The 18,032-nt window shown below is 30.6% G+C and overlaps 1 protein-coding gene across 28 annotated transcripts in view; it reads right to left on the reverse strand.

Moving 5' to 3' along the window:
• Positions 1–18,032, reverse strand: part of LOC145260458 (plasma membrane calcium-transporting ATPase 2-like) — a 567,808-nt gene that overhangs the window by 113,020 nt on the left and 436,756 nt on the right. For 11 of the 28 annotated variants that reach the window (XM_080118531.1, XM_080118529.1, XM_080118540.1 and 8 more), the window contains one exon: positions 9,550–9,627. The exons of the other annotated variants lie outside the window; for them this stretch is intronic. In XM_080118531.1, coding sequence (XP_079974657.1) covers positions 9,550–9,627 — 78 coding nt within the window. The remainder of the gene's footprint in view (positions 1–9,549; positions 9,628–18,032) is intronic. 28 annotated transcript variants of the gene reach the window in all.

Below are 18,032 nucleotides of genomic sequence, written 5' to 3' on the forward strand. Positions count from 1 at the left end.
ACTAAAGCGTTTGTAAAAGTTTCATTTATGTGTTAACTGCAAAATTATACTTTAAATACTGCAATAAAATGAAAAAATTAAAACATGTATATTTCTTGTAAGAAGGCTAGAAGATGTGTGCCTGTAGTATTTTTGTTAGATAACTCATGTAGTTATAAAAGGACACTGTATATATACATATATAAGTGAGCTTGTCGGCCTGTGTGAGGAATGGTCAATCAAACTACTGTCAATTTTTGGTCTACAGACTTGAAACTAGATATATAGAGGGTTCAGACCTGTGGAACAAATTTGCTAAAATTGGAACTAAGCAAGTATTAGTTGATTTAAAGTGCTTCTACATGCATGCACAAATATACAGTTGGTTCATTTTTTACAGTTTTCATATTCATCTGTTGATGTCTCAGATAGTAATGAATAAGGCTGGAGATCTACATGTTTTGGTTTTGATTCTAGCTGATGGCATTCAAGTCAATTTTTTTTTTTTTTTTTTGAAATCACTACTATATAATAAGTACAATATAAAAAAAAAAATAAAATAAGTCTGCATACATTAAAATATATTAAATCTGCATACATTAAAATATATTAAAACATTTTATGACTGGGCAGCACCAGATGGCCAGCTAGTGTGTGTATATATATAAAGTTAGGTATGTGTATATCTATATATTTGTATGTCAGGCTTGACTCCCAAATTAATTGACTGATCATTATGAGTTTTGGAACACAGCTACTAGGCATGGGATCCAACATCTGAAGAAGGTCGCCGGTTGCAGTGACTGAAACGTTGTGCTAATAACACCCCAGATGAGAATAGTAGTCAGATTAATCAACAAAACACAAGCATTCATATTTCATCTCAAAAATACAGAATTGTTGGTCATATTTAGTTTTATGTAAAGAAAGTAAAACAAAATCTTTAATGAAAATTGAGATGATTCCAAATGTTGTGAATTTTTATTAGATATCATTTAATAAATATTTCCACAATTTTAGTGGTTTTGGATCAGTTTAAAGGGCTTTAGGGGGCATAACATGGGCATTTGAACTCATTTGAAAATACAAATATACCAAATTTGCATTGAATTAAATTCATAGTAATTAAACACCAATTTAGCAAGATTCTCTAAATTTCAATTTATTTTTAAGAACTCTTAAGTTTTTAGACATTTTCTAGAATCAAAATAATGCAATGGATTTTGGTCAAAATAAAATAAGGATTCTAGACATAATGAAGGTTTAGTCTCATTATATCTTGATTTTAATCTTTAAAAGGTAAGAGGACATAAACGTTGTGCAAAACTTCTGTTTGGGGTGGGAGTTAGATTTACCTGTCCTGGGACGGGTATTCATCTAGCGTATGTATGCATGCATGCATGTATGTATATAAAACTTTAAATGAGTTAACAAGTGTACAGTAGTCAATGGGACAATACTGTATTCGTTAGTATTAGAAATTTGGATTATTTAGGAGGATAGCTCATCAAGAACTTGTTTACGTTGGACTTGAAGACAACCATATTGTAGTCAGCTGGAAAGTAGGGACACGGAAGAGAGTTCCACAGGCATGCAGTTCAAAGAAAGAAGCTTTGTTCATGGAATCTACATTTAGGTTTAGGCACAGATAAAGAATGGAGGAAATTAACTAGACAAGTGTTTTTCGTGATAGTTTAGTGAGGGCGGGACAATAGTTTGGAGCTCAGACGAGCACTTGCTATGAAAATAACGATAAAGCAGAGAAAGCCTCGCAATGTCTCTTCTGTAGGAAAGAGATTGCAGGGAAGAGAAAAGTGCATCCTCCACTCGGCTACGAAGTTTATTTTGAACTCTGTCAAGGCAGAGTAAGGTGCTTTTAACAGTTCCTACCCAAATGTGGCAACAGTACTTCATCCTTGGATGTACCTGGCTCTTATACACAGAGAATTGCATCAGCAGTGAGATATCTACTGGAGCAGTAGAATAATCCCACCATTTTTCCAACGACCTTGGCAACAGATTTGATGTACATGTTCCATTTCAGATCAACAGTATAGATCAAACCCAGAAGCTTGTCAAAACACGAAGCCTCCCCAAGACAAGAGCCATTCATTTCAATTGATGCCAGATGGGGATCAGAGCATTGATGATGTAAAGATAGAAGCTTAGTTTTAGATGCATTAAAATTAACCAGCCACCTCTTTCCCCCATTGTACCACATGCTCAAGATCAGAGGAGAGAGAGAATCAGAGAGAATTTGGTCATTTTTTACGACTTCGGAAATGTTGCCATAGATAGTAGTATCGTCAGCATAAATGCCTACGAATTATCTTAGGGATATAATTTGGGAGATCACTGATGTAGATTAGGAAGAGAGTTGGGCCCAGGATAGACTTCTGAGGGACTCCAGCATTAATACTGGGAGCGTCTGATTTCAGTCCATCAACCACTTCTCTTATGAACTTATAAGAGAGGAATGATTTCATAATTGAGAAGGCATTTCCAGCTGTACCGTAGCTGGAGATCTTGTGAAGTAAGCCATTATGCCATACCCTATCAAAAGGCCTTTGATATGTCAAGAGCAATTGTCCTAGAAATTAAGCCTTCATCAAGAGATACACTAATCCCATGATATATAATCGTTACACATCTGCTGTAGATTTAGCAGAATGGAAACCATATTGCATGTTACTTAGGTTATTTTTGCTGAGGTGGTTGACTACTTCTCTATTTAACACAGATTCCAGCAACTTATAATGCACAGGAGACTTATTGGTACTGAGAGGAAGATGACCAATCACCTGAATTCTTAAATATGGGACATACTGATGAGGTTTTCCAGGGTGTTGGAAAGCAATTCTTAAGACAATGCGTATGCTATTTAAGAAACATTCTGCTCCAAGTTTTAAAACACTAATACTTTCTATTGAATTAAACAATGTTATTTTTGAAATCAAAAAATTTCTCCCTAAAAATATATAGGTAAAAAGTAATATGTATATTCTTTTAATTGCATGTTTGGAATCAGACGAGATTGGAAAAGTTAAAGTGAATAGGGTACATGAGGGAAATTTGAGGATCACTGGAATTCAGATATAAAATAGAATTTGATTTAAAAAGTTATATTCATTATTTCAAATATTTTAAACACAAAATAAAGATAATTCATTATCTTTATTTTGTGTTTAAATGTAAACAACTTTCGTAAGTCAGTGTAAGATAAATGAATTTATTTTTTAAATTTCAAAATTAACGCTTTGCTAGACAGTTTTTCATAATTGAATGATAAGCAGGCAACTAATCACTTGATGAACAATGATTCTGGGACAATCTTGAGTGATGTGGAAAAGTAGGCAGGGAAATTCTTAAGTTCATGGAAATAAGGAAATGGACTAATTAGTTGGAGCACATATTGCCTAACTATAAGAAGAATTTTAGAATGTAAATCTATGGCTTCATACCAGTGGTTGCCAAGCTTTTTTTGCATGGTGGCACATTATTGAGCATTGATGAATATTTGACTATGCTTACCAATGTTTATTCCTATGGAAAATTCAAAAACTATAATTTAAACAATTTATTATACATTTTATTTATTCTTTTTTTGATATTTAAGCATCAATATTGCACAAGTAATAATGTGTGAGTTGGTATTAATACAAACAACTGTTTATAATGATATGACAGCTCCCCCCACACCTATAACAACTTGTAACTTCCACTTATATGCGGCACACTAGTAATCATTTTGCAGCACACTAATGTGCAACAGCATGGTGGTTGGGAACCACTGCTTTAGACTGACGCTTTTTTGCCAAGATAGAAAGCTTAAACACTTGTGTAGCTCACTTATTATGAGTATATCTTTTATATTTGGACATGTATATTATAGTCTGTCTCGGCATAATCTGAACATATTCTATACAGTAACACTTACATAAATTGTGTAACCATCTTAAATAACCATAACAATTTACTTAGGAGAGAAACTCATCTTTAAAGAAGTAGTTGGATGGGGGGGGGGTTCTCAAACACAGATTGTTTTTGCAACTCACGGGAATCCTTTTATCTGGCTAACATTTTCCAGAAATTATAACAAATTCCTTTCATGCTTTTGAATTAATATTAAACTTTATACTCATTTTCTAGAAACAAAACAGAATTTTATTTTTTATTGGAGTGATGATGGAATAAAAAATTTACAAAGATTTTCTTTTTTTTCTTTTTTTCAAATTTCACCGTTTGATTTAAAAAAACAAAATTTCCATTAAAAGCCAACAAATTTTTTTTTTTTTAATAAATATATAGCGTCCTGCTGTTTCAACAATTGAACAAATAGATAAAACAAAGCAGTACACAAAGCAATTTCAGTAAAAGTATTTAAGCAAGTGCATGAAAGCATTTCTGTTGAATAAATGCAAAATTATCCATATGTGCACATTAGTATAAACAAGTGCCACCAATTTATTTTGGCTCGCTAATACACTTGATCTGAAATATATCTTCAATACTCTGTTGCAGTTACATGACCAAGATTGACTTCCTTTATTGCTTTACACATAATCGCTTGCATAGTGATTAGTTTGTGGCTTGATTGGATAAAATAGGTATGTTAAAACTTGCACAGAAATACAGTCCAACACTACTGCACATACTCAGTGTTCCTAATTTTTGCCCAGTTTGGGTTTGGTATTAAAATACAAACAGTTTTTGGACAGTGTGTAGACCTGATGTTTAAAAAAAAAAAAAAAAAAAAAAAAAAACCCACTTTGTTCTTGCCATGAAGCAGAAGAATAAGTTTAAACACCCTAATTCAATTCTTTCTATAACTAAAGCCTGCCTGGTGAACCAACTTGCCTTACATCCTTGTGTTCCTGTGTTAATGAAACTTAAAGTTGATTTAATTGTAGAGAAGATGTTGGCATTTTTATCTGGAATTTTGGTGATCCTATTTTCTTCTTCATTTCAAGCCAATTCATTCAAATAGATATAGACACAGTCACCTGCACAAAATAGTTATCTCCAGTCCCCGCCAAGCGTTTCATAACATCAATTCTAACTCTACAACTCTTTTGAAAGCGCTTAATCATTTAGTCATTTACATCATATTTGTACAAAATATTTTAAGAACCTGTTTTAATAATTGTTTTATGCTATTGTTTTTTAATTTTAGTGTACTATAATTGAAAAGCTATTCATGCAGGATGGCTTAAGCTGGATCCAAATGAATTCACTGCATCTCATTTCCAGGAAAGGCAAGCATGTAAAATTCCAAAGAGTGTCCAAATCAGTAGCTGGCGATTCTGATTGCTTGTATCTGAATTGATGGATAACCTACAGTATAAATGGATACATAGTCTATTTCTGGGTTAACAACAGAGACCTATGAGTACAGAGGAGAACTGTTGGTCATTATTCAGAATTCAACCTAACTAAAAAAAAAAAGTACAGAAAAATCTTTGATATATAATATACCAGTTAGAAGATGAAAATGTCATATTTCAAAAATCATGTAAATTGATCAAGTAGCGTTTTATATATATATATATATATATAATCAGTTTTTGCAATTTTAATAGTAAATCTATATATCTATAAAAGTGAATGTGTGATTTTCTTAGTTAAAGAAAACTACTTTATCAATTTACGTAATTTTTGGAATATGACATTTTCATTCCGTGATGTGTATGTACAAAGATTTTTCTGTATTTTTATTTCTTAATTAAGTTGAATTCTTGGCTTGCATGAAACTGTTTTCGTAGTAATTGGTATAATCTCCAAACTCTATGTAATTCAATTTTATTGTACCATATTGCTCTAAATATGTGTGTCTGTTTGTGTACATTTCCCTACACAATAACTGTCAATTTTTAGTCTACAGACTCAAACTTTGATACACAGGGTACTGAGATTTGGGGAAATCTATATGATCAGTTTTCGGACAGAAATTTGGCTGTTAAGGGGTCAAAGTTCAACGATTTGACCTTTGAGAACTCTACCAAACTCCGACAATTTTGGGTCTAAACACTTGAAATTTTAGATATAGGTTTCTTGAACATGGATCTAACTTAATAACTTGATTTAAGCCCAAAACAATAAATGTTAAGGGGTTATAATAGAGGTCAAAGTTAAAAAAATTGACCGTTTTTTGTTTTTTTTTGCTCAGCATACACCTCCAAACACCCAGGCAACGCCAGGTACCCATGCTAGTCATAGATAAACATCACAAGACTGATTTTAAAATCTTGGTAGTTCAAATTAAGTTGTCTCGCTATATTAAATATAGTTGATCCAGCCAACTATCTCACTTCGTCATAAAATTTGATTTTCTTAGTTAAAGAAAACTACTTTATCAATTTACGTAATTTTTGGAATATGACATTTTCATTCCGTGATGTGTATGTACAAAGATTTTTCTGTATTTTTATTTCTTAATTAAGTTGAATTCTTGGCTTGCATGAAACTGTTTTCGTAGTAATTGGTATAATCTCCAAACTCTATGTAATTCAATTTTATTGTACCATATTGCTCTAAATAGTATTAGATAGAAAAAAAAATTTGTTCCAAAGTTCTATTTATACAGTGTAATAATTTTTTGTCCAAGGGGTAGGTGGCTCTAAATTATTTTTTATTAATTTGTTTTAAATTTTTTGGAATATTATCAGAAATATTATTTATTATTTTTTTTATTCTAAAATCACAATTCATTAATCTGTCTGGCTTGTCCAATGTGGCATTAATTTCTAGAATACATTGAATACAAAAGTAGTCTCCAGCTGCATGTAAGCTAAAATTTAGTTTGAGACAAAACAAATAACAGAGCAGAGATATAATAATAAGCATCTGGGAATTTCCAAACTAGCATTTCTCGTGTAAAGTGCTACTTTGTTAATGCTATAGAATTAGTCAATGAGAGTTATCTCCTCTTTGTTAACTTGAATGATTAGAAGATAGATGGCAATGGAAACTAATTTGCATCACATTTTTTGTGCTAATCAGAAATGATTATTTGTGTGCATATAAAACCAAACAGATCATTTTTGTTTCATGTATTCGTGTTGATCAGAAACACATCAAACTTTTATTAATGAAGAAGATTAGTTTTATATATATGCTAGGGGGAAGTGTTGCACAGAATTGAATTAAGAACCCTATGATATTTTGTAGCTAGCTCATATAACCATACCCCCCCCCCCAATTTATTTTTGTAACATTTTATAATGTTCTATTTTTGGGTTAAGATACAAGGATGAACTTAGCATTGGGTAGGAGGAGGGATTGAAATAAATTCATAGTTTTTGAACGTTTCAAAACAAACTCGGGTGTTTCCTGAGAACGAATAAGGATTCCTGTACATCCCTTAACTCCTAAATAACATTTGTTATTTTTATAATTTCCAAGTTATAAATAAAATATATTTTTATGGTTATCAAGTACAAATGAAGACTATGATAATGTTGTAACTACTTTGATAAAGTATATGGTTATGAAGATCTATCTAGTGAAAACATTACCCGATCCTCTCACTGTAAAAATGTCCTTGCATAAAAGTTAGCGTTCTGGTAAAAGTATCACTGGTACAGAACGGTTCAATTTGACCATAACCTCATTATTCCACTTGTTCAGACAAGACAGTGAAACTTGGCAGTCTGCTAAAGCAAGGTTGAAATAAAATTATAACGTCTGTTGAAACTCCTTTCATTTACATCTCTGCTTTGAAAAATATGTGCACTTTTAAATAATTTTTTTCAATTGTGTAACCATAGACGTGCCCAGACAGCACTATACAGAATACCATTTTTTTATTTTATTTTTTTTATTTTTTTTTTTTATTTCAGAGCGATTTCCAACATACAAGTGAAACTTAATTACATAGTTGCTGTCAATAATTTACTTACTCCTGTTTCTATAATAGACAATTTAAATTTAGCACATTTTAAAAAATAACTTGTCTCAAATATGAATTTATTTTTATCTTCTGCTTATTCAAAATATACTAAAAATGCAGAATGTTAATTTCATTTATTTTTTAGAAACAAAGTGCCAATAAAAATAAAAAAACCCATTAAAACAGCTATAAAAATGAGATGTTTAGTACACCAGGCATTAAAATCATAAGTTTTAAGTACTAAAAATGTATATTGTTGGTACTGCATAAGACATTAATTCATAGTATGGCTACATTTCTACAAGTGACTAAAAAAAAGTCATAAAGACAAGAAATGACCACGTTATACAGTAGACCACTCTGAAGTTAAGAGTTAGCCGATTGTCTAATTTTACAGCATGTCAAGTCTATTGCATCAGATCTGTTAAAAAGATTTTAATATCCTCAAAAATTTATAGATTTGTTTTGTAGGCAGTTGTTTTGTGGATAAATAGTTTGCAAACAATGAAACCCATACATGGGACTGCTCACTCTTGGAGAGATTAAACTTAGGAGTAATAGGATTTTGTTGAAAATTTTCTATCTTCTCAGCCATGTAAGGAATCACCTAAAAATAGCTAAAAAAACGTTTTTATTTGTTCCGTTTAAATGAGGGTTTTTTTTTTTTTTAAATTTTAGACAGATTATCATGAAATTCTGGATGGTATAGGGCACTCAAGATTATGGTCATACCTTAGACTTCAAAAATTTAGTAAAATTGATTTTTTTTTCAATTAACATTACTCATTAATATATATATATATATATATATATATATATATATATATATATATAAAACAGCCTGAATTGATGCCCTTACATCTATAAAGAGAAAATAAAAACTTATGAAAAAAAAAAAAAAAAAAAAAAAAAAAAACCCAAATTGTTACCATCTTTCTATATAAAATATTAAAACTTTTAATATGGCTTGTTTGATTCTTTATACACTGAATATATTTAGTGGAGGAGGATGAGTATAATTGGTTGGATACAGGAGTCTGATATGAAGATTGTGAGTTCAAAAAGAAAAAAAAACAAGCTTTCTTTTTCTTTTTTACTCGCTCACTTTCGTGTGATAGGACTGATTTTATATTTATATACAAATACACATTAATCTTTATCATAGACTGGAGGATAAATAATTAAAAATTGAAAAAAATAAATTTAAAAAAAAAAGTAAATACGTTTTTGTTTTTAAATATTTATCTCAGTCTTAACTTACTATCAAGCATTCCTTATATTTTATTCTTTATTTTCCATATTAAATTCTCTGAAAATGATATTTTTTTAAATCCAAATTTTTGGTGCCCCTACCTTTTGGCACCAGATTTGAATGCACAGGTTTGTTGCAGTTCACTTGAAAAGCACAAAAAAAAAAAATAACAAAAAAAAATAAAAAAAATAACAGGAAAGGAAGACAATAGACAAAAAAAAGCTGCCAGATAACAATGCAGACAATTTTTTTTTTTTTTTTTTGCGGAATAAAAGAGAGAGAGAGAGAGAGCACAAAAAGTGATGATGGCTATCGCTTGTTTGACTAAAACAGCATTAATAATAATTAAAAAATTTTTTTGAAAGAATGCAGCCAACAAGAATGGGGCTGAGCAAGTTTGACAATTTTAAACATAATAGAAGTTTCTTACAACTGGATTTATTATCCCATGTCTCAGAGACTTGGGAGCATTTCTTTCCTGAGGCTGGAGTATTCGCTTTATTATTATCTGAAATTTAAATGGTGAAAGGTCACCAGAAATTAATTAAGATACCTCTTACACATGCAGAGAAACAGTGTTTCCTTTACTAAAATGTCCAAGTCTACCAACTTTAAAAGACAGACATACACATGAAACTGAAGTTTTATTCAGATATCAAGTGATGAATAGCTTTACCTTTTTCATTAAATACTAGCTGTCTTAACCAGCATTGCCTGGGTAGAAATAGAAGTTTTTGTTTCTTTTTTTACATTTACAAAAGACAAGCTGCAATGCAGTTATTTTTTTTCTTTTTAAAAAGATAAAGAATTTACTCTTCTTTTACATTATTCAATTAATTCAACGAAAATATTTTAAAAAATGTGAGAGAAAAGTTAATTCTTACATATTTTTAGTAAAAAAATAAAATAAAGTAAATTTTCTGTTTGGAGGCTGGAAAGAGGGGTGAATTGACAGCTCACAATGCATTGTGGTCAATTTTTGGGGAGAAATGATTTAAAAAAAATTTAAATGTATTAAAAAAGGATTAAGAAAATTATTTAAAAAGTATTAAGAAAAGAATAAAACAATTTTTTTAAATAAAAGATTTTTAAAAATCTAACAATCTTTCATACTTGCATTTGCAATTTCAATAAATATTCAATTAATGAAATAAAAATTGTACATAATTTGAAACCGTGCTTTCATTTAAATAGTTAAAGTTGGTTCTAAAACGTTATTTCATTTATTCAGCAGTCAAAGAAAGTTGAATTAGCCAAGAGCAACAATGAAAGATGGAGAATTTTACTTTGGTGAACGAAAGAATAAAAAGGGAGATAATAAAAATAAGCAGAGAAACTTAAGAATAATAAAATTTGAAGTAAATGTAAATGAATACAGCATTTAAAAGTAGAGTTTTCAATTGAGACCCATCAGAGGAGTGTGGCCAGAATCTCTCTTTAATTAAATAAGGTCTCCAAGATAAGTATATTTGTTGATGACATCATGCTCTATAATAGACATGAAGAGAAAAATGAATGTACGCATCTATAGCAATAGCAGAAACCCTAGTAAATTACCTTTATTCTGTAGTGGAATGGAGCTATAAATGTTTGGTAACATTTAATGCTACTAAGACTAAATTTCTTTAACAATTACAAAAACACCTTCTCACCCGACGACTGTCATAACAAATAATACCCTACCTGATAGCCCATCTTTCAAAATCCACGGCCAAACATTCAAAGGCAACATGAATTAGGACAAATACATTGAGGACACTGCCAATACAAACAAGGTGGGATCCCTCTACTGTGCGAGAAAATTACTCATACCAGAGAGCATCCTATATCTTTACAAAGCCACATTCAGCTCATACATAGAGTATTATTGTCACATCTGGGCTGGTGAACCTACCACTAGTCTCTCACTTTTAGATAGGCTCCAAAAAGAGTCTCAAATCTAATAGATCTTGCACTATTGGCCAACCTCGAATTTCTATCCTATCATCATAATGTTGCACCCCTGTAGCTATTTTACAAGTATTTTAATGCAAGGTGCTGATGAATTCATAGCACTTGTTGATGTACATATTCCCGACTAACCCGACAAGCATCAAAATCTCATCCCTTTACTGTTGTGGTCCTTAAATGCCGGAAAGTCTTCTACACTGTATCCAAAAAGTCACTGAAGGGTTTTGAGCTTAAATTTTGATGATATCTGTCTGTAATTTTAACACAATCCAAGACATTAGGAAATTAAATATATATATATATATATATATATACACACACACACACAAAATTCAAACAATCTTTATGTAAAATAATGTCTTTTCAATTTTTCCCATTTTCAACTTTGCATATTTGTACTCTTTCCAAAACATTATTCATGACAGATTGTAGAATATGTGGACTGCAATTTAACTCTTATTTTGTTCCTGATGTTTTCCTTCAATTCTTGCAGGGTTTGGGGCTTGCCAGCTCACGGAACAAAATAAGGGAGTTAAATCGCAATCCAGAGATTCTGTAATCTGTCATGAATGATGTTTTAGACAGAGCACAAATATGTGAAGCTGAAAATGAGCAATATTTGAAATACATTTTTCATAAATAACGATTGCTCGAATTTTGCATTTTTGTAAAAAGAATTTCTCAATATCTTAGTCAGATTGTGTTAAAATTAAAGATATAATCAAAAATAACTAATCTATTTAAGTTCAAAACCCTTCAGTGACTTTCTGGACACCCTGTATTATAATAGTTTCTTGGACTGCTAGATTTGGGGATTCCTTCCCTGTTTCTGACTGTATAAACTTGCAGAAGTTTAAATATAATGTGAACAGACATCTTGCTACTTAACTCTTCACAATCCTATTAGACACCATCTCAAATAGTAACCCTTATGTTCCAAGTGGTAATATGCTTTGCTTGGGGCGAAAAGTTTTAAAAATGCTTTGGCTTAATATCATGACTAGAAAAAAAAAAAAAATCTCAAAGTTCCTTAGATGAAGTAAATCAAGTCAATCAGATACTAATGAATACTGCAGGTATTAAATCAGCTCTATGGTTAGGACTTTGGTCCAACCAAATATAAGAACTTGAGATAAACTTATGACAATCATTAAATAGACAAGTTTCAAAGATTGACATCAATAAAATTTTAGTGTATGCAAATATCTGGGACAAATTTTATTAAATCTCTTCATCAGTACAAATAAGGAAAACCATCAACATTTCACCAATATTCCAGTCAGAGTAGAATCTATTGGACTACATGGATACGAGTGATAAATACACTGGAATACGGCACGAGGCACTTCAAGGATCACAAAGTTGATTTCAATAATAACCTATTTTGCATTTTGAAGTTGGACATAGGTTTAGTTAGCAAAACAATTATTAAATACTTCTGAATGGCTTTGGCATAATGATCAGGTCATGATTAGGTGAATATATGGCTGCAAACTAGAAAAACGATCCCATCAATTGTGCTCCATTAGAAACTAATATTGGTAGGTTTATGAATGCCCTATGTGTATCTCAGGTGCACAGAGCATCTGTTTGATAGTAAGTCAGATTGATTGATCACGATAAGATTGTAATAACATTTTCATTGTTAAATATACAGGCTGGATCGACATATCTTAATATCCATTCTTGTTGTCTTACTTTTTTCTTTCTCTATTTAACAGCTGCGATGCAATGAAACAGCTGCCTGTGTATGACACGCATCACATATATATAAGTAATAGACGTCACGATATTATAGAATTAAATTCATATTTTATTAAAAACAAAAAATACAAAAAAACAAAAAAGTGAGAAAAATTCCTTATTTCATGGAGTTTCAAAGATAGGCTCTTCTCCTCAGGGGGGAAAAAAAACATCAACAAAAGGAATATATAAATAAAAATCTCATTTTGCTGCTTAGCGCAATTTTTGAAAATGATAGTTGTAAAAGTTTTTGAAGTAAAAGTTTATAGGAAAATAAAAAATACTCAGCCAATAATTAGTGTTGTAGAAATCCAGTGAGAGTATGAGGTTCGTATTTGGTAGATCCAATAAGAGATTAAAAAAAAGTGTTCTTTGGAGTCGCTTTAAAAATATCGAAGGATGAAGAAAAAATGTGAGACATGGAGAGTGTTTCACACAGATTCGAAACCCGATTGCTCCTACATTCATCAGCATTTTTTCCCCATATAATCTCACTCATCATAAAAAGGAAATTATTTCTATATTTGTTTAAATTACTACTTATTGAGATAGCTCCATTCAAATTATGAGTAGTAATGCATTATGCTAAATGGAAACCGGAAGATCTCAGACATCCATCTTGGAGTAAAAACTTTTCTCTCCCTGCTGAACAGTGCAGATAGGAGGTTAAAGCAGACATAGAAGCATTTGCACTAATTCCATAGTATACACCAATGGTTCACTTTGACCTGTGCAGCTGCTATTGCACATGGGCAGCAAACATTTGACTGTTTCAGCCGCTATAAATCAGCTACAAACAGAAAAATTCATAGCATCAAGAAACCACTGTAAAAATGTAATATTTGCAGCGAAGAGTACCTACTCTTAGTCACAGAAATTAAGAAATCGAAATTTTTGACAAAACAAGTTAACCATACAGGATCCCCCTCCACGAGGGAGAAATTTACTTTCACCATGACTAATGTTTGTGCTAAATTTTTTAAACATCCAAGGCATGATTGAGAAAAGTGAACAATTGAATGGATGAAGGATTTAGAGGCAATTTTACCCCTATAATGCCCTCTAGGAGATCAACTAGAGTTATCCCAAAAAATCCGTTCTGGTAAAAATTTACTTTCACCATGATTAATGTTTGTGCAAAATTTCAAAAACTTCGAGAAGTAGCTATTGAGAAAAGTGTGAACAAATGAACGAGAGTGAATTACTAGGTCCAATCCTCCAAATCAATAATATTGGTTAATAATGAGAAATCAATCATTCCCTCACTAACCAATCATCATAATGTTGCTTGCATGACAAATGCAGTTTAACTGCTTGCCCAAAGATTTACTTTAAACTCCACAAACCACTCCCTTCTCAATTTCACACTGTAGATAGAAACCACACTAGATGATCTGATTATCCCCTTCCCATGTCCTAGATATGATTAAAAAGCTTCACATCTTCAAAGCATGTGAACCAGATCTTATCTCTACTGAGCTGGCCCTTGTCCTCTCCAAACTTATAATACCTTGCCAAATCTTGCTCCAATGATTGCTGAAAAGTTGCCTCTGTCATAAGTTTTCAAGAACTGACCAGCAAAATTATTGCTCTATGTTGGCTCCTGTTATTAGCTAAAATCTTTGACTTATTAATCCATCTAGCAATAATTCACAACCTTGAAAATGTTAAACTTCTTTCTGACCAACAATATAAATTTAGGCAACCCCATTCTAATGGTCATCTCAGCACGCATATTAAATATATATCTCATACACTGCTTAAGAGAAGTGAAACTAGGGCAATAGCACTTGATATATACAAAGTTTTTGTCAAGGTCTGGCATGAAGGTCTTCTCGGTAAAATTAATTCATATACTATTAGATGGATATATTTATTAATATCAAGCTCTATTTGACATGTGGGCAAATCAAATACATACAAATTAATCCTTAGAAAATGAACTCCAGTATTTAGTAGAATTGGACCAAAACTGGATGGTCACACTCAATGCTTTTTTTTTTTTTTCTTTTAACAATTATAGGAAATCTTTTAAATTCCTGATTGCCATGGCTGATAGCACAGTTCCCAAGATCTACTGAATTATCTTGATACCTGTCGCTTTGTAGAACAATGAGTGCTTACCATATTGAAAGCCTTAGAGAAATCCATGAACAATACAAGACAACTTTCAAAATTTTTTCACATAAACGTTCTAGAATCCTCTGAAGTTTAAAGATTTGTGCAGATGTTGGTCTATTTTTGTAAAAACGTTTTGACTTCGTTTAAAGATTGCCTTAATTTAATGTCAAATTAGATTCAACAACATTGCATTGTAGACTTTGGCAGAAATGGCTGTTAAAATGATTCCTTTATAGTTTGATGCGATACCAAAGTTTCCTTTCTGTTGAGAATGGAAAAATGTACTCTTGTATCCATTTATCAATGCATTGCTGATGTTTTGGTGTTAGCTGCGAAATTCAACAGGATGCCATTGAATTTGTTTTCCAGATTTTAGGAGGAATTTCATTCAATCCAATTATTTTTTTTAAAAATTCATAGAAGTGCTTTAAGCTCATGCATGATAAAGTTCCCAGTTTTAATGTTGAGCTGTCCATTAATGATTTTCAATCAGTAGTGCATTGACTATTGTAACCCCCACTCCCAAGATTATTCAAGTGATTTTTCCACAGTGCCAGCCTTTGTTTCTCACTTGAGGTTTTAAGTTTGAAATAGCAACTCCAATTTGATGATGTCTCAAATTATAATAAAGTCCATTATAAAATTGAAAAAGGTGGGGGGGGAGAAAGGCTCTCAATAGGCAAACTGTAAATTTGTTGTTCAGCTAAGAAATTTTTTAAGGCTAAAAAAAAAAAAAAACCCAAAAAACTATGCATTATTTTTTTCTTTAATGATAACGGTAAAAAAAATATTGTGTTTATAACAGATGCACTAAATTTATTTATTACATTAATTATGGAATCTAAATTTTAAACTTTAATATCAGAGAGATTTTCAAAAGTTTGATGGAATTTAAATTATAGCTTGACTAATGCAGAATAAAATTTTTTGTCAATATATTTTTTTAGCTTATATTTTTACTAATGAGCCATTACTTACTAAAGTCTCAAATCACATAATGAGATATATTGCCAGTTGAATGATGAATACTAAATATGAGTAGATTGGAAACAGCAATTCTTTCTTCTTTTTCAGAAACATTGTTCATTGAATGATTGCTGAAAATAAACCTTATGTTCATGTTCTACTCTCATCATTGTCTCTGTATTTTTTCGAGCAACATTTTAAGAAAGCAAACACAAGGAACAGCTGAAACAATTCTTGAAAGTTAACAATCAGTAACAAACAGAAAAAAAAAAAATATATATATATATATATGATTTAATTGGAATTCATTATTGAGATGAAGATTATTAATTTTATTTATTGTGGACTATTATCCTCATCTTTTTTAGTTGTTGTTTCACGACGTTTCGGCCAACTATATGGATGGCTGTAATTGCTGAGAATGCAGTTAGAAGATTCGGCGTTCTTATCCCGTCGCAGTTACCATCTGACGAAGGCCAGAGGAATAGTTGGCTGAAACGTTGTGAAACAACAACTAAGATTAGAATAATAGTCCGCAATAAATAAAATTAAGATATATTTGTAAATCATATATTGTAATTTAATTCTTTTTTGTTATCTCAAGAATTAAATTAAAAAAAAAAAAAAAAAAATAAATAAAATCATTTTGTTAAAAACTGACGACTCGTTGCCACAAGTATATACTTATATGTAGAATCCCAAGGTGTTGAAGTGATGTATGAACAAAAACAAATGAAAAAATGAGTTTTATAGGTATAAGTCTTGGCATATCTATTTTCCAAAATCATTTACATATATAAATATGAACTTCCTGCTATATACTTGAAATTGGTATATTTAGGCAGTATTTTTTCATTCAAGCAAACATTATTGAATACAAAAGTACTTTGCTTTTTTATTCTTTTAAAATTTTGCATATAATCTTTTTTATATTGAAATCAAAGGTATTAATAAAAGTTCTATAAGAATGATGAACGCTTTTAATTCAATTATGAATCATCTTCAGGTGGAATTGGTAAAATATTTTAACCCACCACCAACGTCTACATTTTAAGAATTTTATTTATTTTTTTTACTTTCCTACTTTTTACTCCCATTCACTTCTATCAATTCCATCTGAAGATGATTCCTTAAAGTTTTCCAATAAGCAGAATGTCCATTAATTCTTCGCAAATTAAAAAAATATAATTTAGACGCAATCCAAAATCCCTAACTGCCTCCGATTTCTCTACCTTGCTTATTAGACACGGTAAATTTAAATTAGGTAGGAATGATACTGTATGTCATAAAGGAAGTCATATTTATAATTTAGTTGAGGGTAGTATTGGTATCCACCTTCCAAAAGTTAAATGAAATTTACACTGTATTTACATCAGATTCTCAAATTTTTAAGCTCATAACTTTTATATATATATATATATATATATATATATATATATATATATATATACATACATACATACACACACTTTAACCAAAAAATATTTTCTATTGTATTGAAGTATTTTGGGGTTCAACTTCCTGGAATTTTAAAGATGGAAGATAAAGGGGTATATCTTAACAAAAAAAAAAAAACGTTAACCATCAGTTTGTTTTAAATTCTAATTTTAATGAAATTTTTTAAAACTAAATAACAGAAATAGATAGAAATTCATACATCATTCAGTTGTATAATTGCTATGTTCACTTTTTTTTGTTTTACCATAAAAGTGTTTTTAATTGCTTTGAAGTATTCAAGAATACACACATTATGAGCAGGCATTCTAGCTAGAATATATACATAACAATGCATAACATAAATATACCTTATTTCAACACTTTACTACAGTTTCAGGGTTATCCGATCTTTTCATAGGTTTTCATAAATTCCTGAACGTTTTTATACATTTTAATACAAAAAAAAAGTTTGAATTGTATTAATATATAAAATTACTCCAGAAGATTGGATAAACCATGAAACTGCAGTAAAGTGTTTAAGATAAGCAATGTACATAATTCATTTTGTCATAAGCTATTCATATATGCTTTAGTACATATACGTAGAATCAGCTTCTAAGAAAATCAAAACTATTAGAATACAGAAATGCCTGACATGCGTAGATACATATATTCTTTTGAAAATTGAACATTCTT

This window comes from Euprymna scolopes, chromosome 36 (genome assembly GCF_053919585.1).
Source record: "Euprymna scolopes isolate OS-2025 chromosome 36, ASM5391958v1, whole genome shotgun sequence".
In the NCBI taxonomy this organism is placed as follows: Eukaryota; Metazoa; Mollusca; class Cephalopoda; order Sepiida; family Sepiolidae; genus Euprymna; species Euprymna scolopes.